Here is a 25,548-nt window from a genome sequence, read left to right as displayed (position 1 = left end):
TCAACGGGACCTGGACTCTGCAGGTCTGCATCAAACCTTAAGTACCGGTATTATTTTCCGTTCATTTAGCTGGCTGTGATTTTTGGACTGTGGACTTTAATGAAGGACATTTAGTTTCAATCGCGGGACTTGAAGTCGGGTTTGGGTTAATTTTGTGTTTGTGTTACATGTTTAAATGTGGGCGCATGCGGCTTATATAAATGTGCGGCTTGTGTATGTACAAAATCGGTTTTCCTCTTAAAATGTGGTGGGTGCGGCTTATAATCAGGTGCGCTCTATAGTCTGGAATTTACGGTACATATGGCTCGGAGGAGAAATGCTACCTGTGCGAAATGCTACCTGTGCGAAATGCTACCTGTGCGAACGTCCTCTGATGCCTTTGGATTCTGATAAGTGAAATGCCAAGTTTGGTGCATGCATAGGCGGAGCAGTCTGTTTATAAACTTGTTTTAGACCATTATAAAAAAAAGGGGTCAAAATGAGCCTCTAAGATCTTTAGTTACTGCGAGAGGGAGACAAGTCTTAAGTGGTAGATAGTATTTGTTGATATGGAACTGAGGCTCTGTCATTATTATTTTTTTTTAATGAAAGTTATCGAATCATCTAACGTCGCACAGTAAAAAAAAAGTGCTGAAAATAAAGGTTTTGCGTTTGCCGGCTTTGCTAAATTTTGTCTTAGGATATATGGTATGGCTCTCAAAAGAAGTCAAGTCAAGTTTATTTGTGACACCCTTAATCACAAAGAGTCTCAAAGGGCTGCACAGACCACAGATTATTGCAAACCACAGACTATTGTAACACCATCACCTGATCGAAAACCTACATGAAGGCAAATAATACACAGATATTGTCAACATAAAATATAAGTGATTCATATGCTACAGAATAGAAGTGTGTTTTAAGCTTAGATTTAAACAGTTCCGCTGAGGTTGCAGATGGAATCTCAGGGGGAAGAGCATTGCACACGGGGCCAGAATGGAGAACGCTCTCAAACATGACGATCTTTTTTTGGCTCTTGGGATCACTAGTAGACCAGCAGAAGAAAAAAAAAAGTCCTAATATTTTGCTATTAAGGCTCTTTGGGTTCTAAATGTTCCCGCCTCTGATTTAGAGGGATGGTCATTGGTAGATTTGCAGTGGTCTGTAACTCCTTTCATTTCAATTTGACAGCTTGCGTTGATGTTTAAAGCGTGGGACATCCAAATCCAGCTTTAAACTTCCCCACAACTGTATAAAGAACCTGTTTTTGTGTTCTTTGGCCTTCACTTTAAACCGTACAATGAAACTATCACAGACCACGTATATTTTTATGAGGACTCGATTATACACAAGGGGATTCTATCATCAGTCATTTAGGACAACATTGGATCATTAAGAGATCCTCAATGAACTTTTGCAGTGAATTCTCTGCACTGAGCGTAAAAGTGCTTAATAACATTGCACGTCTGACTTTTAAGAATGTATTTGTTTAAAAAGGTATACAATATCCAATGTAGTTTATTCCACTTCATGATTGTGTCCCAATTTTTGTTAAAATCTGATAAGTTTTCATTTTCCATCTTTATCTTTGAAATGTGTCAAAAATAGGGCTGCAACTAACAATTATTTCAAGCTGTCTTTCATAGCAAGATATACACTATGAACATTATCAAATGTACAATGTCATCAAAACCGTACTGGCTTAAATGTTACTTGAATCTTACAGAGGCAAGTCAGACTCGTTTTGCTCGACTGTCCATCTGTTCTCTTAAAATGTTTGGCATCACAGAGGCAATGCCATGATACGCAAGGTTTACTTTGCAAACTTTGACAGTAGTTTCGCTGTATCAAGGCTAAAATGCTCCTAAACCTTACAAGTTTTGGTCTGCGTACTTAATGTCCGCCGTCACTTCCGTATGTTAACGCTTGAGACAGATATGAGTGACCGTCAGCATAGATTACAATCATATAAGATACCTCACTCTGTTGGAAAAACATCTATGGCGACATTAGTGGAATTCATTCACTATATCTATTTTTGTGGACGTCGACTAATTGTTGCAACCTATCTAGGCAAAAGCTTGAATTAATTATGAGGGCTAAATACTTTTGCAAGGCACTGTATTTGGAGTTAAACACAGACTTGTTCCGACTTCATATTGTAGTCCCAAATTGGTGGAAAAATAAGATAACCGCTTAAAAATACATGACACGATAAAATAATCACACACACTGGCCAGGTTTTGTTTACCTGAAGGCTTTCCATCTTGGAAGAGCATTTGGTGAAGATAACTCTGGCCAGCAGGAGGAGAAATGGGTTGGACACAAGGCTATACACTGACTCGCCATCTAGGAGAAGGCTTGAGTGGATAGCTTCCGCCGTAGAACGAGCCTGGAAAATATATTTAATTAAAAATACTCATAACAGAAAGATAGTGCTCAATTGGGTGGAAATCAAGCTTTGGTGGAAGATGATGTCATTTATCAAAAACATTATTACAAATTTCATCAGGTTGCTCCAAATACATCAATAAAATACAATTGAGATTTCAGTTCAGAAGTGGCAGTGAATACCAACTGGGCTGGCCTGAACACCATTTTAAACACTGAATAATATTTCCAAGCCAAATTCCAATATTTGGTCCATTAAATCGTATTGACTTACTCCCAACAGTCTGTACCCTTCATTTTGAAGCATTTCTCTTGGCTGTGTCACCTTCAGCACAGTATGTGATTCTAATCCGTTTCAGATTCTTCCTATTGCTATTTCGGGCCTTCAGGATCAGTATTAGGAGTGGGCGATGCTTGAAATAGATAGATAGATAGATAGATAGATAGATACTTTGTTCATCCCCGAAGGGAAATTCACATTTCCAGCAGCATCCCTGAGCTGAGAACAATCGAGAACAATCAAAAATAACACGGGAGCTGCTGGAGTGGCTGCCATTCGTGACGGCGCCGGAAGAAAAGATTCAATTTGAATCATGTACAAACAAACAAACAATTGAATCATGTACAAACAAACAAACAAAATATTCATGTTTCAATAAGTGGAGTGTTAATAAAATTGGGGGAAAATAATTTCTGATACTGATATAACCAGATAAAACTAATTTTAATAGTCAAGTCATGTATCGCCCTTATCACAGGTGAACAACTTGGAAGCCTTTTTAACTCAAAGCAGCGCCTTTTCTACATGAACGAAAATGTGACAAAAGCGAGCTACGAGGTTGAAACCCTAATCGCCAAGTACTGCAAACCATTCAGCGAGGGGGAATTTATTAAAAACATGCCAGGCTGAACAGTCAGCCCTCATAGATTTTTAGCTTAGCAAATCCGGGCCGCTATTTGAAAGGTTTGGACACCCCTGTCTTATACTGTAAATAGCGCACTTCCCCCCTCAAAATAACTCAAAAACTGGGTGCGCGTTATACACGTGGTTTTACAGTAGTATATCACCATATTTGATCAGTCAAAAATCATCGCTGACCAAATTTGCACAACATTGGATGCAACGGGAATCGAACCCGGATCGCTGAGAGTGCAAAATCCTAACCATTAGAACACTAGGGTCATAGAGGACATAGGAAAAGGCACTTGATTCCATCGCATCATTACACAATTTTTACTCCTAGTACGACCTTGTTGAGTATGTGGGGGCCATAAAAACATTCATTGACAAGGTAAGCTATAAACAAAACACCAAAATAAAATTTACAATTTATTTATTTAATATAATTTAAAGTAAGAGTCATCATTAGATACACCAAATAATTTTTTACCTTGTTGTCTTCTTGAAAATGTCAGTATCGATCCGATTGAAGTAAATCCTGGGTAATATGGATCGATATTGATCTGAAACTGACACTTTTTGCTTTTAAGTGTCATAATAATTGAGTAATTTATCCCCCTCCCTTTGTGAGTTACTCTATATTTACAATAAACACAGCACTGTTGTGGAAAATAGACTTGCATTTGTAGAATAGAGTTGCATACATTTAAAAAGAAATGTAGAAAGACTTGCTTACAGTGTGACAGAATGTTGACATCATTTCGGGAAGGTCCTTGGGACCTTCAAGGACTCTCTGAGCAAACTGAGGCGAACAACATGTCCTAATAAGGGTACGACAGCATCTTCCTTGTTGTTACTGAGGACTAGGGCCTCCTTTTGGGTTGTACTCAAACTGAGGCTATAAAAGCGTTGTTATGTCTGGAGTTCTCTGAGTTTCTTTGGGATGACGAAATAAAGAGCTCCCCCTCATGGCAAGCCCCGGTCTACTTTATTAAATCACGTAAGAAGACTTAAAAGATATCGAACCTGCATTTTCTCCTACAGCACAAATATTTTAGGCACCAAAATCTTCTTTTCCAAGTAATAAATAACAACAATGCAAACTTTATCAGTCTAATATTTCTATTTCAACTGTTTCAAATCAAAAGAGTCAACCCAAAAAGCTGCAATGTAGCAAACATCCTAATATAACAATGCTTGTATGACAACTGAAATAAAACTATTGCCTATTAGTTTAAAGGTTGAGTGCAAATAGTAAAAAAATACAATGTAAAATCATTTACCAACAGTATAAAATATTAAAAAACTTCTACTACTGTTTCAGAGCAAAACTCAAAAGGGTCAAAAGAAAGCAGCGATGTAACAAAAAATACAAATAATGCATAAAAATGTCAACAAGACAACTACAATACTTCCCATTACATAATATTTTGAAAATAAAGTCGTTAGTCTGAATGAAGTGTAAAAACAATTGATTGAATTTGAAAGGTATAAAGTATGTATTTAAGTATGTCCCACAAACAACATAATCATCGTGATAGTTAAAATGAGAAGACAGCATTGATGCCAAGACAAAGGTATCGATACAATCAAAGTACTTGTTGAGTATCCATAATAATGATATTTGGATTAATACGCACACCTTATATCAGTGATCCGGTTTACAACATAACATGTTAAATTGTACCCGTAATAAAAATTTTAAACGCAATGGCATAATAATGTGTTAATAATTTCACATATGAAAGAGTACAAGTCCCACCCCCAGCCAAACTATGAGAGAAAAACCCCTGAAAATACTGTACCGTTGAAATCCATACAATTTTATGCAAAAACCCATGTACTATAGTCATATTTTGCACGTTTAGGAATTTGAGATTACCTTTCATCAGTAACGCCAACCGGTTACACTACAATTACATTAGCACTGTCACCTTCTGCAATATTCTTTAATTGTGAGGAACAAAATGAAAACCGCGCTAGAAAGTAGTGTAAAATTTGACTTCTACCTGAGACGAGAGCAATGTTGAAGGGAGAAAGTCAGAGACGTGAATGGATAGTGAAGGACCTGTCCAGTTGCTTTGAACAAACATTTGGAGACAAGAGACTGCCAGGACCATCACGAGCAGTTCTCGGAAACTGTAAGGACAAGCGGAGATTAAATTCAAGGTTACTTCAGGGCTTTCTGGTGAAAAAGAAAAATCTGCCGCTTTAATAAGATTCGGCGATTACAGCACTTCGGATCTCCCATATTACTTGACGGAAATTTAATGTGGTTTAAAAATCGGGCATAAGTGACATGCTTCGACGCCTTCCAATTTTGTTCCTTCCTACATTATTGGGGGCTGATGGAGGAGAGGAAACAGAACCAATCATTTTCAGCGAAGAGGAGGAGCGGTATCTGTCAAATTCCTTTTTATTCATGAGCTGTTTTCCAGCTAGCGTGAGGAAGAAAGATGTTAAGATGTCCTTATTAAGAATTAATAATTCATGACTAAAAGGCATAGAGACGCTTAATAGCGGAGGACAAACACTCTTGAGAAGAGTTTGGAGTTCCGCTCAACTGCCTCCGCTTTTACGCTCGACTCATTTGGGGGATTTTCATTAGGCAACAACGAGTAAACTGAAACTCTGCGGTCAAAAGACTTAAGTTCATACCATTTATGATCAAAAAACAAAACAAGAACTTTGCCTTTATTTTGAACTGGTAAGCCACTAAATACTAGAATCCCTGGGGATTAAAGGACAACATTACCAGTAAATTAACTAATTTGTTATTGTGTGTAAAGAAAGTCCCTTAGGCATGATATAGAAAGTTTTTGGACTTTGTATTTGTAACAAAGACAGGAAGCTCTAATTGTTTTTTATCAGGATTATCAATTTTAAAAGTAAAATAATACTTCATCAAATAAATATAAATAAAATTAAAAAAACATTTAAAATAAAATATTCAAATAAAATTTTATCAAGAAAATAATGAGCTGAAAAATATGTTTATTTACATTAAATATTAAATTAAGCATAAATAATCAAATAATAATACAATGGATAACATGACATGGCATTAACTTTTTATTTGTAGCTAAGACAGAAGACTCCAGTTATTGCTCATCAGCAACAATGTATCATATTTCATGCAAGAAAATAATTTGGTATTTTTATAAGAAAATCCAAAATATATTTTAATTGTACACATTGGTGATAGGAATGAGTGGAGAGGTGTTGTAAAAGGATAGTGGGATGTTTGAACGCGCTCTAAGGGATGGGCAGGGCACCCGTATGATGTGGCAGGGGTAAACCAGCGAAAGCTGTCGGGCCCTGCTGTTGAAGAGAAGAGTGTGTTGTGTCACCCTGACCCGAGTGGCATGGCCGCTTTCTTGTGTCCCGTTTCATCTGGAGGGACGAAAGCAAGACCAACTTGGGTGCTGAGGTGCTCAACTTGAATGGGTGTTTGGGCATTTGGGTTGGCCATGGTCCAAAAATTTGTGTGTGTTTTTGCTACTTTTTCCCTTTTTTATTTTCTTTGTTTTTGTGTATGTGTTTGTCTTGCTGTCGGTCACCCCTCTCGAGGGATATGACCCGGGTAGATAGATAGATATTTTAATTGACAAAAACCTATGAAACTAAAGCAGAAAAATGAAAAATATAATAATTAAAGGGATTAAAGGACATTACAATTATTTTGGTTTGATTAAAGAAAATCCCCTTAACATATTTTTGAACTTCTTATTGAAGCCAAGACAGAACACTGCAATTGCTTGCTCAGAAGCATTCATTTATTGATTACATTTTAGAAAACTAATACCTACAATAGCATTTCATTGACTAATAATAATGATCAAACTAAAACAGAAGTATTTAAAATAATCAAAAAAGCAAAAATTATCCTCCAATAAAACACAACATATTTACTTGATGATCTAATAAGAAGAATAATGCCTAAAATGAGTATTTTCATAAATAACATTTAAATAAAACTAAAGTGCTTCTAATTAAGTAAAAACAATTATTTAACTTGAGCACAAATAAGAAAAATATTGAATTGTCCTCAATGGAACAAGACAATTTTACTTGAAAAAACAACTGTAAAAAAATGAAATCTGAATTAGCTTTTTTCAATACAATAAATAATCGAAAATATGATAAATTATTTTTTATTGACCAAAAATATTTAACTTAAGTACAAATAAGAAAAATAATTTTAAAAAGCAACATTATTTTTCAACAAAAAAGACATTTTATTTGGAAATATAATTATAGGAAAAATACATAAAATGCTTTTGTAATTTAAATACAAATATTGAAAAGGGCTTTTTAATCGCCAAAAAAATTATTTAATTAAAGCATGAATAAGGAAAATAATAATAGAGAAGCAAAATTATGCTTCAACATTTTGACTTGGAAACACAATCATAGGAAAAACAAATAAAATTTAAAAATGTATAAATTTAAAAAAAACTTAAATTGCTTTGTATTGACTAAAAATAATTATTTAACTTAAGTACATATAAGAAAAATCATAATTAAAGAAGCAACATTCATGTCAAATAAAACACTTTACTCTGGAAGATATAAGAAAATATACTTAATACAGCTATTTCCATGTTTATAAATATCTAAAATTGCTTCTTATCAACTCAAATTAATTATTCAACTGAACCACACAAAAAATAGATTAACAATAAAACAGCACATTTGGAGAAAATAATTTAAAGAAAAATACCTAAAATAGCTTCTTTTTTTTTTTAAATACCTAAAATTGCTTTGTATTGACTAAAAATGGATTATTTAACAAAGACAAAAATAGTTTTTATCCTATCACATAACAGTTCTACTTGGAAAGATAATAATCAGGAAATATAGTATCTACATATTTTACTAGAAAGAATGTCGAATATATATCATAATAAAACAGACTTGAAACTAGCAAATATATCGTCCTACAGAACACGTTTTCCTTCCTACAGAAACATTTGTGTGCCAGCAATCTAGATTCAATCTAAAGATGTTTTCAAAAAATTGGTATTTAAGTGCACACGGCAAGCGCTTTGTAGACGGGATGAGTGTGTGTAAAATCGTACCTGCTGTTTTGATCCCCGTCAGTTTCCCCAGTCAGGTATGACAGGATGCGCCTTTCAAGGTAGGCTTCGATATCCTCGCCCTCCTGACAGTCGCCATCGCTCGTAAGCAGCGCTAACACCGGAGGGCTCCTCAAAACTGCTTCGAAGTCTCCCTTCATTAAGGACTCCAACAAAGAGCCGGTCTCTAGAAAACATTTCAAGAATACCGTGACTTTTAATATAACGGGTTTTGAAATGAGTGTTGACTCATTCACACTCATGCGAATATATCTGTAAAGTTTATCAAGTCATGTTTATTTGTAAGTCAAAGTCTCAAATCTCTAACGTGGAGCTAACCGGCTTCAGCTTTGTTAGGGCAGACATAGACACAAAATCCTGCGGGAAGCGGAGAGGAGGTGGACTCGCTATCTACGTGAACACGAGGTGGTGTAACCCTGGGCATGTAAACACAAACATTTCCATCTGCTGCAGGGACGTCAAAATTTTGGCCTAGCGTGTGACGTCATCCACTCCGCTGTTGCTAAACTACAACACAGATCCCCGAAGCCATCCTGTTAATCTGTTAATAGACAAAAGGATACTTCTGGAAGTATGAGTTTCCCTACGGGGATGAATAAACTACCTATCTATCTATCCATCTATCAAAGGGCTGCACAGACCACAGACTATTACAGACTACTGACAATTATTATTACCATTATTTTCCAAAATTAACTCAAGAAACCTTGCAACATTACACTGCATCACAAGACATAACATCGAGCATCTGGGGACACAATAGTGGAACTGCTATATGTAAAATGCAAATGTGATGGAAGCTATTCTCGTATATTTTAATATGCAACAGTAGTCTGGTAATGAAAGTCACACTTTGCACCATCCCAAATGGCATAAGTTAAATCACAGTGTGGGTAGTGGCAATAAACCGAGCTCTAGTTTGACTGAGAAATGCCTGAGAAGTTTTAACATGCCGGGGAACGGTTCAAATTTTGAAAAATGGTGCATGTTTCCTTATAAAATAAGAAAGTGCTGCTGTCTGACAGAACAACAGTCGAGAGCATACAGTACTGTCATATGGCATCACGGTGTGGTATGCTGGGAGTACGCCTACACAGAAAAACCTTATAGAGAGTCATGAGGACAGGGCAGGAAATCATCTGATTCTCACTGCTCGGTCTGGAAGATATTGCCAACAATATCATTATGAACTGTTCTCACCCTAGCCACCATCTCCTTGACCTGCTCCCTTCTGACGGACGAAACAGGTCTGTGAAAACTAAATGAGCTATCACCGCCTTCAAAAAACACACAAGAATGTAAACAGTAATCTAAAATAAATTGATTATGTATTGAAAATGCATATCATTAAATTTTTGCATTCAAATTTCTATTGTATTTCTTTATTCTTATGTATGCACAATGTTGCTGCCATACTATTTAAGCAACACAACCACAATAGTCGATCGTAAATAATACATATGTATCCAAATATTCATTTTTTCCATCTCATTTATATCTTTTAAGTCTTTTATCAGGGGCATCAGAGTGTGCCATGGTCTAGTCTCGTTGTAAATGCTGTACACTATGTTGTAATCAATGACAATGAAGACACTTTTATTCTACAAATGGAGTATGATCAGTTCCAATCTCATGGATTGCTTCAAGATGAGAATGCTTCGTAATAAATGTGTTACCTTATTATACAAAGTTCTAGCCATTATCAAACATTTACTAAATCAAACACTTAGATATATATATCTACCTTGGTCATATCCTTTAAGAGGGGTGACCGACAGCAAGACAAACATATACGATAAAAAGAAAATAAAAGCAAAAAAAAAGCAAAAAAAAACACACAAAAAATTTTGGACCATGGCCAAACCGATTGCCCAAACAAGTTCGGCACCTCGGCACCTAAGTTGGTCATGCTTTCGTCCCTCCAGATGAAACAGGACACCAGAAAGCGGCCATGTCACTCGGGTCAGGGTGACACAACACACTCTACTGTTCAACAGCAGGGCCCGAGACAGCTTTCACTGGTTTACCCCTGCCGCATCATACGGGTGCCCAGCCCATCTTTAAGAACGCGTCCACAATCCCACTATCCTTTCACAACACCTCTCCACTCCTTCCTATCACCAACAAGAGCTCTAGCTTCCATTATATTTAGACCTCTAAATATATATATATTTATCAATTAAATTTCCGCAATAAAAAGTGGCACAAATTGTTTTGACACTCAAAAATCTTTCAAAAAATGTTGTGTTCTGAATGAGGTAAATAACAGTATAGTAACAATATAATCAAGCAAGAACTTAAGTATAAAAGTAAAAAATATATGCACTGTTAAAACTAGTACAAAACATGTAAAAACCTACCTACCTCAATGTTAAAAGCTACGTACCTAGAAACCAGTACACTAGTTGCAGATCCTTTTGAGCTTAATGAATATAAAGGTCACATTTAGAAGGATGACATATCGTCACGGTAATTTGGAAAAGCCTTAGGTCCCTTCTTTTGTCACTTTTGATTTTTTAGGGATGAATGGATTGTTTAAAATTTGAAAAAAAAGATAAACAAAAAATAAAAAATTGCCAAAAAACGAAATTTGTCTTTCTAGAAAAGCAGCACTGATAAGCCTTTCTTTGACTTTTATGTATTAGCACAGTCAAAACTGTATTACCATAAACACATAAGAGTGAACATGAATTTTGCGAGCGGCGTCAGCTGTCGAAATAATCTATTTATACAAAGCCCTGATTTTGATTTATTCCTCCATATCTCCTAAATCTGTACATAGTGCTGTTGACCTTCAAAGTGAGGTGTGCATTTCTACTCAACTCAGATGTGTAACTTTCTATCTGGCGTCTTGATGAATCGCTGTAGTCATGCTCTCGAGCTCAGGAACTCCAAATAAATCACCCGGCACAACCTGTAAACTCTTGTTGCCATTAGGGCTATTCATCACACATGGGTGGTATGGCTATAGTGGCAGAGAAGCCACGACGTCATTTGCATACTTATTACGATCCGCTTTGGGATAGCGTTTCCCCAATCTTTATTGGGCCAATGCAGTGGGTTTACAAAAGATGAATGTCACTGTATATCACTAAACAAAAACGTCACGTACCGTTACTGTCGGTGGAATGTTTTCTGATAAGTAAGCAAGAACTGCCTATTTTTTACAGTAACTGGACAGGTGTGCAATTCATCAGTTGCCGCCTGGAATTTATCACTATAGAACAGTAGAGTCAAATCACGCTATATGGATAATTCATTATTTTCTTGCCAACCAGGTCATTTTAGATGCCGCACTGTAAGGCGTAACCCTTAACTGTCAGGACCAGAACGGAGACAGGACCCACTTGCGTTGCGTTTCTCACAAGTTTTATTGAAAGAAAGAGAAAGGGTTGAGCCCATGATCCGGTGGTCGCTGGACGCGGAAGGCAGGTCGCTCTGAACGCGGAAGTGGGACTTCCGTGGCGAGCGATGGCGGTGTCGGGAACGGGTCAGTAGCCGGGACAGGAGAGCAAAAACGTGGTCGGAAACGAGTCGTAAGCCGGGAGAGGAGAGGAGACGTGGTCGGGGACAAAAGAGGTCGAAAGTCGGGACGGGAGAGTAGACGTGGTCAGGACTAAAAACGGGTCGAAGCCAGGGGACGGACAGGAGGAAAAAACAGGTGGGTGTCAGGGTCAAAAAAGGCTTCCCTAGTGTTAACTGGGGTTCGCAGATGGACTGACAACCGGTGACAGAAAGGAGTGGGTTTAAATAGGGACAGGGAGCCAATCAGAGTCCGAGGCAGTTGGCACCAAAGGACGCACTGGTGATGCATATCGGTAATCATGACATTACCCCTTTTATGATATGTGTTGCCCTTAAGCAACTGTTTTTCTTAAATAAAAATTTTACTGTGTTTAAAATATAATAAGAGGCTAAAAAGGAAGTAAGTTCATAAACAAGTCTTCTAGGTAAAAGTTGTGTTTATTTGAGCTTAAAGTTGATAAAACATGACGATTTCCAGGTTTTCCACGTCCAGTTCTGCGATCTGGTAGTCATTAGGAGTCGGGCTGCACAATTTTTGGAAAAAAAACCTTTGTTAATTGCGATTTTTCAGACCAGTATTGCAATTTCGATGGGATTTTCCATTTTAAAAGATAAGTGCATTTTTTGTGTTAGATTTGTTTTTGCGAGTACTTAACCCTCCTGTTGTCCTTAGTTCAAAATGACCAGCCACTATGTTGTTCAAAACCCCCCCAAAATCCCCTTGAATGATATTTGATTCAACCCTAATTGTTATGACCTTTCATAGATTAGTCCTAACAGACTAGAATAGAATATACCTTTATTGTCATTGTTACAAAATGGGTTAACATATTGTGACAACGAAATTGGGCAGTAGAGAAATTAAATGTTTTATTCACATTTCCATGGAAGCTGTCTAAAAAAGGAAAAAAGAACTGTCCTTTAAAATGAAGACAACACGAGGGTGAATCATATTGACATGCTTTAACCTTAGCAAAACAGCGCCCTCTTTGGGTCAGCTTTGTTATAATTGCTGTTTGCTCACGCAAGGCTTACACCGCAGTGTCTTGCGATGACACAATTCCACTACGTCACATCAAAATATCGATTAGATTTCGGTTTATCGTGCAGCTCTAATCAGTAGTCTCACACAATAGCTGACAGGACGGTTCCATGTCCAATACATCTCTATCCATGAAGGATTAACAAGGCAATGCCATATGTTTCTAACAACTTATTGACCCATGGTCTCAATGCAATGCATTGACGCATCACCATCGAGAAAAAGGAATTCAAGTCTCAATATCACATCCACTGCACCCGCTTACCGTCCTTTTAGGCTGCAGGCGGAAAAGAGGGTAACCGTGTTGGGGCTAAAGGGACCGTCTAGGGGTGGGTTGGACACCAACTATACATAAAGCAAGGGCAGCACGGCGGGGCAGTGGTTAGCGCGTGTGCAGCAAAGTTCTGAGGTCATGAGATTGATCCTTCCTGTGTGGAGTTTGCATGTTCTCCCCATGCTTGCGTGGGTTTCCTCCGGGCACTTTGGTTTCCTCCCACATTCCAAAAACATGCAAGTCAGGTTAATTGGCCGGTCCAAATTGTCCCTAGGTGTGGATGAGCGAGTGAATTGTCTGTCTTGGTGTGCCCTGCGACTGGCTGGCAACCAGTTCAGGGTTTCCCCTGCCCACTGCCCGAAGATAGCTGGGATGGGCTCTAGCACCCCCACGACCCTACTGAGGATAAGCGGTCCTGATAACAGATTACATAAAGCTCCAATTTTCGAAAAAGCAGAAATCTGAAATATCTGGCCAACAGATTAGATATATTTGACAGAAATGGATAGAGTCTGGGAAAATGAAAAATAATTTCAGGCAACGTTTCATACTTTTGTTAGTTTACTTATCATACAGTTAGCTTTATCTCCTAGAGAAAACACAGAAAATTAAGTCATTTGAGCGTTAAATTTAAGACTTGTAAACAAAATGTAGGACCATTTCACAAGGCCTTAGTTTTCAGACAGAGAGAGAGAGAGAGAGAGAGAGACAGAGACAGAGACGGAGAGAGAGAGAGAGGGGAGGGATAGAGACAGAGACAGAGAGACAGACAGACAGACAGACAGAGATAGAGAGAGGGAGCGAGAGAGAGAGGATAGATACGATAGATAGATGGATAGGATAGATACTTTATTCATCTGGGTATCACATTTAAGAACTTGTAACATTTTTAAAACCGCACGGGAACCCTGCTAGTGATATGGTGGTTAGGATTCTGCCCTCTGGATTCGGCGCCCGGGTTCAAGTCCAATATCATCCAATGTTTTGCGTTTGTGAACGGCAACATATTTGAATGATATATCTCTCCACAAACACAGTAATATCATACCGTAAAACGTTTTGTATGACCAAACTGTGAATCGCTTTTTTGGGTAACAAACAAAAACAAAAAAAAGAAAGTGCACGTTATATTTGGAAAGATTCAGTAATTCGCTTTAGAATCCAATTTTAGACCTCAAATCCTTTGGACTTAATGTCTAAAACTAACCAGACCAGATTTATCGCAAAATCCAACGTCCAAATGACGTCGGTGTCGGGTGGGTAAACCAATTCAATCGGACATTTTTCGTCCGTAAAGGTGGATTAAAGGTTAATTCGTTCCCAACATCCCAAATCATTTCTGTTGTTTCAAGCACACCCTTGGCTTTACTAAGGATCTGCGGCGAATGCTGTAGTAAAAGAGTAGGGAAGAGTTTTATTTCTCAGTAGATCTAATGAAACCCTGGGGCTGCTATGATAGCGCCATCAAAAAGCTGGGAGAAGATGAGGTGAGGGAGGTGCTTTGGCTTTATGAGGGAGAAAATGAAAGCCTGAGGAATGGCCAAGTGTTTAATAACATTTCAGCTACTCTCCATGTCTGCTGATGAAATGGCAGCAATTATGGAAAACAAGGCAGAGGTCCTCAAATTACTCTATAATTCATAACGATTCAGTGGGCGCACTGCATTTAATAAGGAACTGGGAGCAAAATTTGCGTCTGAATCACCTGCAGAAGGCAAGAGAGATCCAAAAAGAACAATGAGCTGAATCCCAAAAGACGTGTCAGTCTATGAGCCTTCATTAGGAATCCTCCCCAGCAGTCTACGTGTCGTGCTCTTCTTCCAACAGTTAATATGTGCGCTGAATAGCCTTGGATTCATCCATTATCATCTCTGCCAAGATCATATTGGGGATATTTTGGAAACTCCATTTCACTGAGCTAATACCGGCTCAAGGAGAAAATGAATAGTGATTGATATTCAAACAAAAGTCGACGGAAAGACTGACTATTAACTTGTTACAATATTTCCAATCGGCCATTATTCAATCGCTATTCGGCCCCAATAGGTTGCAGATGGTGCAAATTATAAAGTATCGTTCTGGAAGGATGGATGACATTATAAAGAAGTTACCCCTGAGGATTTTGACAATTCTTTTAGATAATATTGTTGTCACGTCAGTCAAAAATAATTCGTTTAACAATTGTTATATTGTTAAACACAGATTTCTTTTTAGATTATTTTACGAAAAATTGTCATGGTGTGCGACTCGCTATGTTCAAATGTTTAAAAACAATTTTACAAAATAAAAATTCATATGATGGTAATGTAAAGATGTAATACTCCCAGAAAAAAAGTTTTGGTTGTACTGTAGAACAGCCAGACATTAAAGATCATATTTCAGAATGAATTAAGAGAATTTTCAGATTTTGAATTTTTTTTCGTCTTAGCCAAAGAGGAAGGCTATTTTTGGGTGGAAAAGTTAAATCAAAGAGGGTTGGCGACCCAAAATGTTGAAAGAGCCAAACTGGAACCCCTTAAAAAAAACTAGAAAGATATGTTTGGAGCCACAAAAAATTAAAAGCTTTATATAAGCCAGAGGAGGAAAGCAGCCATCCATCCATTATCTGGACCGCTTATCCTCAGTAGGGTCGCGGGAGTGCTGGAGCCCATCCCAGTCATCCTCGGGCAGTGGGCAGGGGACACCCTGAACTGGTTGCCAGCCAGGGAAAGACAACTCACTCGCTCATTCACACCTCGGGACAATTTGGACTGGCCAATTAACCTGACATGCATGTTTTTGGAATGTGGGAGGAAATTGGAGTGCCCGGAGGAAACCCACGCGAGCACAGAGAGAACATGCAAACTCCACACAGGAAGGTTTGATCTCACAACCTCACAACTGTGCCGCACACGAACTAACCACTGCTCCGCCGTGCTGGAAAGCAACCAATACTGCATAAATATACAGTATATATCTTCTATTCAAACGTTAAGAATGTCATTTTTGTCCTCCTACAGAAACCATATAGGAAGCATCAGAGAGCCGCATGTGGATCCGGATAGCGCCCCCTGTTGCTGACCCAGTCTTACACAATATTATTTAAAATAAACTGCACGTAAAACAAGCTGTTACTGCAAATGCCCAGAAGATGGCACGAATGCACCATAAATAACCAAGAACAAGAATGTAGATATTCTGCATTTATATGGGGCATTTCAAGTCACTAAAGAACTCTCAAAGCTCTTTACAATGTGCTTCACACTTGCCCATTCACACACATCGATAGCGGCGTCAGCCATGCTGGGCGCCAACCTGCTTATTGGGGGCGTTAAGGGTTCAATTTTGAAAAAGAAATCTAAAAATTGTTAAGTTAAATCCAAAAGAACTCTAGCACTGAATAATTAAATATGACAGTGCACCCGCAATAACTCAAGTGCGAAGTAGCGAGGTCTCTCTGTGTTTTGAATGTCAAGGAAATAATAAAGTAAACTTACTGACTTACACCCATCCAGCATGGCCGCCACTACTTAGGTTGCCCGGACGTTGTCACGTAATTAGGAACTCCCAATACCCACAACTCTGTTTGTCTTTAACTACTGTAGTTATATTACTTGTTCAGAGATTGTTTGTGTCTGAATAGTTGTTTTGTTGTTAATCGGTAAAATGGCTTATAATCATGAGCACTGCTAGGTTTATGTTTTCCCCCGAGTTTAATAGTTTTCATAGAAAACGTTTCATTCTTAAATCGTGTAAACTGACGTGGTAGAATGGAGGATTAATGGCTGCCTTTTTATTTGAGACCATGACATGAAGGTCAAAACTAATTCGGGGATCTTTCTTAAGCGATAACCAAAATGGATGTGGATCCTAGTTTTCTGGCTAATATTTAAAAGAGGGGTGCATAGTTTGAGATCTCCTAACAAAGTTTTAAATTAAAGATTTTCTCTTTTAAGTAAGTCCAAAAAAGTTCAAAGAGCCTTTTCTACCCACCGTGCCCATTTTCTTTTACCTTCGGTGTTTCAGCCACAGAGCGCATTACGCTGGAGAAAAAGAGGTGCAGAAGAATGAGATGGGGGAAGAATAGGGCCAGGGGCTGATTCACACGCGTGCTTGCGGTTTGCTTTTATTCTAGGATGAAAATGGTGAAAGCAAGAAAAGGATGGTTTCAAATACCGGTCCAAAAACCAACCCCAACCCATAAAAAGATAAAAAAGGAAAAAGTGTATTCGAGCTAATCAACTGGTACAAATTAAACGGACTGAATCTTAAAGAAATACACGGTCATGATGCATCCTTGAAAGTACCGTATTTTCCGCACTGTAAGGCGCACCTAAAAGCCTTTATTTTTTTCAAAAGCTGACCATGCGCCTTATAATGCAGTGCGCCTTATATATGGATCAATATTAAGTCTTGCAAGCAGCAGCCGACTAGATTTTCCCCCGAAGGCGAAGTCGTCCGCGGTGTATGCTGGGATTTATATACCGGCGTTTCATTTCCTAACCAATGTGTCAATCATCATTTGAATCAGTCACTATTGGCTAAAGTTATTTGGAGGTAAAGGGGGCGGATCCTTTTTATCATTTACAGACTCGCATAGGCTAAAGGGGCGAAACAAAGCCTGCAATTGACCGAAAAAGATGAATGTGAATCACATGTTGGGTTGCACTACGGCATAGAGAAAACATTTTTTTAATATTCTGTATTTGTAAATATTTTACTCTCCTGGATTTACTACACTCACGGTTGTAAGAAGACCATGGTTACGTATCATTAATGAACGTGAAGGCTGCAAGAGAACTTAGGTGAGCTATGCGGATTTATATTTTCCCGGTATCTTGTTTTAGAACGATCTGGATGTTTCTGTGATGAGTCTATTTTTGAACTAAATTCAATTCAAAGTTTTTATTGTCATATGCACAGTAAAGAACCCCGTTTCCCTGCACAATAAAATTCTTACTATGCTGTCCACACAGTTGCCAGCAAAAAATAAAATGGAAACTAAGAAATGTTTGTCTGGTGACCTCGTACGGACACCGCATCCGCACGTGTCTACGACACGTATTTGCTTCTTTGCAAGCTTTGGGAATGTAATGTAATAAGTTGGACTGAAGTATCTGACTGTTTTGTCGACGTTCCCATTGTAGCGCCTTATAATCCGGTGCGCCTTATGTATGGAAAATATAGGACCAAAAACTATATTTTGGGGGTGCGTCCTATAATCCGGTGCACCTTATAGTGCGGAAAATACGGTAATTAGTTTGGTTCTTGAACATAAACACTTAAATACAAGACTATACAGATCTTTCACAGTTCATTATCACAACACTAGATGGTGTCATGTTTGGATGACAGCCCCGATTAGCCCTTGACGCGTCTCTTGGAATATCTACAGTCGCCAACATGCGAAACCGTGACGTCTCCTGGAGCAAACCACAAACAATTGCCAGCTGAAAAGACACCAACATAACAAACAGAAAAGAAATCACGTCGGGGATTAGCAACTCATAGCTGGGGGTTGGCAGCGTTCTCACTTGTGCTGTTACACTGAGAGGTAAACACAAGCTTGATGATACGTTGAGATCTGGAATCAATACCGAAGAGCAATGAGCTCATGATTTGCATGTCTGCAGAATAATCCTGTAACTAAAGCAGCTGCAACATTTGTCACTATCCAATAACAATCAAAAAGGCCACTGCATCAATAAGGAACAGCTGGGGGCTAGTTAGATTTTTTATGCCGATTAACTATTTAAAAGCCATCCGACATTATAAGCGCTCAACTTTGTCTTTAAGCATGTACCCCTGGATTGTAACCTGCAAATTTTAGTTTATTTTATGTTTATCTCCAAGGTTGTAACTATTTCTACATCCTAGCAGTGTTCCCTCTAAGCATAATTGCGCACTGCTCGCACAATCTCAGCGCACAAGAAAATCTAGCCAGCGCACAAAAATGAGGGCTCAAAATTACTAATTAAGAAGCGACTTAAGTTACAGTGCATGAAGGTAAAAATACACGGGTTCCCCTGACGTTGCGTCCTAAATGCGGCATTTTGAAGTCGAGTCGAAGTAGAACGAAGATGAGTAGAGTTAGTAGAGTTTGTCGGGGAACCGGCTCCTTCGGCTCGGCTCACTAAAAGGAACCGGCTCTTTCGGGTCCTAAACGGCTCTTCAGGTCGTTTTTGCTTCTTTAATCCCAACATGACTAAATATTATGTAAAATTATGCACCAAAATGAAAAAGTAGTGAAAAGCTGAGGAAAAAAAGAAAGAAAAGGAAGAGAAAGAAAGAAGGAAAAGTTTAGAAAAAAGCCAGAAAAAAAGAAAAAAGAAATGTAGGAAAAAAGTAAATAGAGAACAAAAAGAAAAAAGTAAAAGCTCGGAAAAAAAACAGATTTTTTTTAAAGGAATTTAAAAAACAGGAGAAAAAGAAGAAAAAGTTTGTGTTCCATTCAAATAATTTTCAATTATATCAAGTGAATCATGTTGCCAACATTGTACTTGCACTAAAAAATGTGATTAAGTACAGTTCTGTATCTTACAACCGACTCAATAAGCCCCCAAAAATGTTAATATTATGCGACAAAATATGTCGGGAAATAAAAAGAAATGGATATCTTGTGAAAGAATTGTAAGAACAAACGACGTTTGTAGGCCGTACAACCTTTGCAATAATACATGAGTCAATTCATTCAAGAGAGAAAAATAATTTTGCATTGCCGGAAACTCCGCAAAATGTAATGTGATGTCAAGTTTTAGACATGTTTGATAATTAATTATCTTGCCACATTTGGGATTGCTGTTACTCACTGTTGTTTCAAGCGTTGCTCACCGACTTTATGTGAACACTCAGAGCCGTGGAAAATTAGAGAGAACATCGGTCCTAGTATGTTTTACATTTTTGATGAAAAATGTGTGCTGTGCCTTCATTCAAGAAGATTAAGAATCATTGGTCTAAATTGGAGAGCAGCCTTAAAGATGACTTGAATTCCGATTTTCTGTTATACGAGACGGCAGAAGTGAAGCTCCTCCCTTTAATTCAACAAAGTTCATGGAACAAAAATACCAAATGATGGCGCCAGAGTAACAGTCTGAAATTTAACTGAGTCAATATAAGTCTCTTAAAAATCCACACTTGTAACCACAGTATCTATAGATTCAAGGGACAACTAGTTTGATAGTGTAGTGAGACTTGCTTAGCCCAAACTTATAAAAAGGTTGGAAACTTTTCAAAGGATAGGTTTCCAGTAACCAGTTATCACTTTTCCAGTCAACATATTGTATAAAAAAAACAAAAAAAAACACTGTAATCAACATTAAAACACGGGGCACATCCAACATCAGAGGCTACAGAAGGCCAACAGCACTCCACCCACACACACCTGAAGCCATTTTAGGTTGCCCGGTTTTCAGCTTGATTCAGAGTTGTTTATATCACACATTTTTTCGGATAATGTGAACATTTCGAAATGGCCCACACAAAGACAAGCATACAGTGCCGAAAGCAAACACGTATGAGGGCGATATCGCATAAAATGTGAGCATTATCTTTCTAGACGACAACGCTGGGGAAACCATACTGAGAATAGTGCCAGACTGCATCACAGATGTGAGACGTCATCCAACTGTGTTTTTGTCATTTCCACTGTACTGAACCAAATTGCATTTGCTTGTTATTGTTCCTCAAGGATTAAGGGAAACTTCATTGACCTGACATTGACACGTGTGATAAAGAGAAGTGTAGCATTTTTAATTGGTAACTTCCACTGCTCTTCAATTTGGATGCATAAATTGTGGATTATTTGTTATTCCAACATCCATTGCAGCCTGGTCATCCTGAACGGGGGATTACCTCATGTGCAGTCCCTTCTCAAAGTTTCTTCATTTTCCTCATGTTGAGGTTTTTGAGTTTTTCCTTGCCCTCATGTAGGTTTTAGATCAGGGGACGGTGTGGTATTATCAATAGTTTGTGGTTTGTGCAGCCCTTTGAGACTTCTTGTGATTAAGGATGTCACAAATGAACATGACTTTCCTCGACTCGACTTTCCTCATGCTAAAGTTTTTGAGTTTTTCCCTTGTCCTCAAGTAGGTTGACAGTATCTATGTACTTTTTGTTATTGCAAGATCCATTGCAGCCTGGTCATTCTGGAAGGGGTATTACCTAATGTGCTGTCCCTTCTCAATGTTTATTCATTTTCCTCATGTTGAAGTTTTTGAGTTTTTCCTTGCCCTCATGCAGGTTTTAGATCAGGGGATGGTGTCATAATAGTCTGTAGTCTGTGCAGCCCTTTGAGACTCTTTGTGATTAAAAGCGTCACAAATGAACATGACGTGAATTGACTTGACGTTTTAGAGTTTTTCCTTGCCCTCATGTAGGTTTTAGATCAGGGGATGGTGTCATAATAGTCTGTAATCTGTCATGGTCCATGGAGCCCTTTGAGGCTATTTGTGATTAAGGGTGTCACAAATAAACATGACTTGAGGGTTAAAAAGTTATAGTAAATATTAAATAAAGTACAGTTGAAAGTCCTGTTTGGCTCCTTTTATGTATTATAAGTATAATCATTCAAAAATATTGACTAATTTCTCCTCTAGAGGGACGTCATAAATGTTTCCAGATGTCACCGCGTTGTTTTGTATTTCGAGCTCACGAGGAAAAGGGCTGCTGGCAGTTTTCCTGGGTGCTGGGTAAAATTGAAGAATTACCAAACATGTTTAATACTGGACACCGCGCAATTTTCTTTCAAAAAGTACCCTCGCAAAACTGAGGCAAAAACGCTAATCTTCAGGTGTGCGTGGGTCTTAGGAGTGAAGCGTGATTTCTTTTTCTATGGTCACTTGATTTATCCGTTCAAAGTGACAATTATGGCACCGTAAAAAGGAAACAAACACGCATGGTACTTTAAGAAAATGAACAGGGGTTCGGAACCTTTTGGACTCAAAGAGCCATAAAAGAAAAATATTTCTATTGTCTTCCGGAAAAGAGCCACACAATATATCGTGAGAAATTTTAAAAAATGCTCTCCAGACAAAAGCTCATTCTTCAGCACATTTATTTCACTGATTTGATGAAATCCATCAAATAAAAATAATTCCCGAGCTTGTAGCCCAACATACCACTTCAAACTTGTCTCCCCCCCGAAAATACTTCGTTGAAGCTCATTTGACTTTCACTTTTTTTATATTAGTAATGGTTTGAAAACAAGGTGCAAGCAGTTATTCTGTAAAAAACGTCACAAAATTCTGCAAACAAGGATCCCACGTATTTACTGGCGGTGCAGACGGCGTAGGGTAAGATAAAGGAGGGATTGCTTGTGCTCATTGCATAGCTCCACCCATCCTACCGCTCACCCAATCAAACTGCTCTACTTGTTCTTCTGGTATTTTGGCACATTTAAAATTTGTTTCGTGGATTTTCATCATAAAATGCCTCAACAGTGAACACGGATTATTTAATGAGCTTCCATATAAAGGATTCCTTTGTTAGTGTGACACCTTGAAATGTGCTGCTGTGCCGTTTAAACAGCTTTCAGTTGCTTCACCTTTTCACAGCATTCGTTTTGTGATCAGCATGTATGGTTCTTTTGAAAACCATTGTGGGGAACATACATCTACAACAGTTATGTTTGTGCTGTAAAAAACTAGGAATAAACGGTCAATATTGTGTGGAAAACATGTACCTACAAAATTCCTGTTACTAGGAAGATGACAATTGATTTTTTTAGAGTTTTTTTTTAGTCTTTTAATTAGCTTCCATAAAAATGATTTCTTTGTTAGTGTTACACCTTGATTCTAAACTGTAGTTAAAAATGTGCCCTATATGTACTGGACAGTGCCACTATTCACTTCAGCATTGGTTAGGCTTCGCTCACTTCATTTCGGATCAACATGGAGAAAATTTACATGGAATCTATTTTGACTCAGAGCCATACGTACTCACAGACAGACACATATAGGGCTCGCGAGCCATAGGTTCCTGACCCCTGTTAAGGAACGTTGGAAGCAATGATCCCTACAAATTCCTACTGGAGTGACAAAAGGGACATACCATACTCTAATATTAATTGCTATCACCCAAACTCTGCTAATACCATGAGAATTCATCCATCCATCCATCCATTCTTCCATTATCTGCACCGCTTATCCTCAGGGTCGCGGGGGTCCTGGAGCCCATCCCAGCTATCCTCGGGCATTGGGCAGGGGACACCCTGAACTGGTTGCCAGCCAGTCTCAGGGCACACAGAGACAGACACCTCACTTGATCATTCACACCTAGGGACAATTTGGACCGGCCAATTAACCTAATATTTTTTCGGAATGTGGGAGGAAACCAAGCACAGGGAGAACATGCAAACTTCACACAGGAGGTTCGAGACCCATGACAATTCTCAAAATGTAAATACGCCTTCACCACTCTCCTCTGCATCGACCTACTAACTCTACAGCTGAAGTCAAAGCTAAATAAAACATCAGTTTACCTTTACGTGTATATCTATTTATATTACTTAGTAATACACTTGAATATTATATTTTAATACCTAATAAATACTATTTCATTTTAAAAAGTTTTTAATTAGGGAAGATAATTTTTAGATTTACATGCCCCACTATCAGCACGGCGGAGCAGTGGTTAGCGCGTGCGCGGCACAGGTCTGAGGTCATGAAACGAACCTCCTGTGTGGAGTTTGCATGTTCTCGTGGGTTTCCTCCGGGCACTCCGGTTTCCTCCCACATTTTAAAAACATGCATGTCAGGTTAACTGTCCGGTCCGAATGTTCCCTAGGTGTGAATGAGCGAGAGAATTGTCGGTCCCTGAGACTGGCTTGCAACCAGTTCAGGGTGTCCCCTGCCCATTGCCCACTGGGATGGGCTCCAGCATCCCCGGGACCCTACTGAGGATAAGCGGTGCAGATAATGGATGGATGGATGAAGTGAGTTGTCTGTCCCTGTGTGCCCTGCGACTGGCTTGCAACCAGTTCAGGGTGTCCCCTGCCCATTGCCCACTGGGATGGGCTCCAGCACCCCCGGGGCCCTACTGAGGATAAGCGGTGCAGATAATTGATGGGTGCCCCACTATACGGCAATTTCACTTAACCACCCCCATCTTAGAATGGATTAATGTCGTATCCTGGGGATCTACTGTATTGGATTTTAATGAAAGAGTAGACCACAGAGTCAAAAGCAGATATCTAACCAGTCCAATTCCAACAATATTTTCTAGATTTCTTTAACTTGGTTTAATTGCACATAGTGAAGAAATGTTGGATATCTACCGAGGTTATATCATTTAGAAACACCAACGACACAGTACCGTGCGAAAAATTACAACTTGAGATGTATTTTTAATAGGATTCTAGCAAGTATAATTCCATTAGCTAAGTGCTGATAAGCGTTGTTAAAATTGTGAATTATTTAACGGAGACGAGCACGACATCGTTCGCGACCGACCCGGCGTCTCGACAACTGCGCAAAGGAGAGAACAATGTTTTAGTTATTTTTCTTTTTTTAAGGATGAGAATAACCGACATGCCCGTCAGCCATCATTTATATAGCATTGAGGTCGAAAAGTGGTCCATTTTCTCACCTGTGTTATTGTAGACGTCTTGTTTCCATGCCGTCTCCTCACTTGGTGTTAGAAAGCCGCGGAGGATGGCGATTTCCACACCGAGCGACATATTGACGGTCGCGACTCGCTATTGCGTTCTCGCTCACTCTTGCTTGCCTTAATTTAGACGAAGTATCCAGTTTATCTCACAAAACGAAAGTACATTTTCAAAAGTGTATCATTTCTACCCATGTGGAGCACGAACAGTCAGCGGGCAGCCATGACAGCTGCGCGTTGCATTGTGGGAAAATGACTGACTTTGCCTCGCTTGCTGTCAGCAAGGCACGTGAACGATGCGTGTTCCCCGCTTTAATCGCGGTTCTTTTTCCGCGGTGGCTCAAGCACCTCTTTGATGCTTCATTTTAGATAGTTACCATTTTTAAAAATACGGAGAAATACCTCATCTCATTAGCTACACCGCTTATCCTCAGTAGGGTTGCGGGGGTGCTAGAGCCCGTCCCAGCAATCATCGGGCATTGGGCAGGGGACACCCTGAACTGGTTGCCAGCCAGTCGCAGGGCACACAGGGACAGACAACTTGCTCGCTTATCATTCACACCTAAGGACAATTTGGACTGACCAATTCACCTGACATGCATGTTTTTGAAATGTGGGAGGCACACCCACACAAGAACATACAAACTCCGCACAGGAAGTCTGGAGCTGGATTTAAACCCACGCAGGAGGTTCCCAAGACATGAACTGTGCCGCACATGCGCTAACCACTGCTCCGCCGTGCTGCCCTGGAGAAATA

The 25,548-nt window shown here is 38.9% G+C and overlaps 1 protein-coding gene across 1 annotated transcript in view; it reads right to left on the bottom strand.

The window, feature by feature from the left end:
• The window catches only part of ttc27 (tetratricopeptide repeat domain 27), a 68,564-nt gene extending 43,496 nt beyond the window's left edge, over positions 1-25,068 (bottom strand). The window contains exons 1-5 of the mRNA XM_088351862.1: positions 24,983-25,068; positions 24,774-24,911; positions 8,353-8,536; positions 5,281-5,410; positions 2,231-2,371 (exon numbers count right to left, since the gene is read on the bottom strand). Coding sequence (XP_088207988.1) covers positions 2,231-2,371; positions 5,281-5,410; positions 8,353-8,536; positions 24,774-24,864 — 546 coding nt within the window. The 5' untranslated portion in view covers positions 24,865-24,911; positions 24,983-25,068. The remainder of the gene's footprint in view (positions 1-2,230; positions 2,372-5,280; positions 5,411-8,352; positions 8,537-24,773; positions 24,912-24,982) is intronic.
• Positions 25,069-25,548: the final 480 nt, after the last annotated feature.

The sequence above is a fragment of the Urocampus carinirostris genome, chromosome 13 (assembly GCF_059441175.1).
Source record: "Urocampus carinirostris isolate Australia breed hairy pipefish chromosome 13, RoL_Ucar_1.0, whole genome shotgun sequence".
In the NCBI taxonomy this organism is placed as follows: domain Eukaryota; kingdom Metazoa; phylum Chordata; class Actinopteri; order Syngnathiformes; family Syngnathidae; genus Urocampus; species Urocampus carinirostris.
Note: the sequence above shows the minus strand (reverse complement) of the source record. Positions and strands in the feature narration are given on the sequence as shown.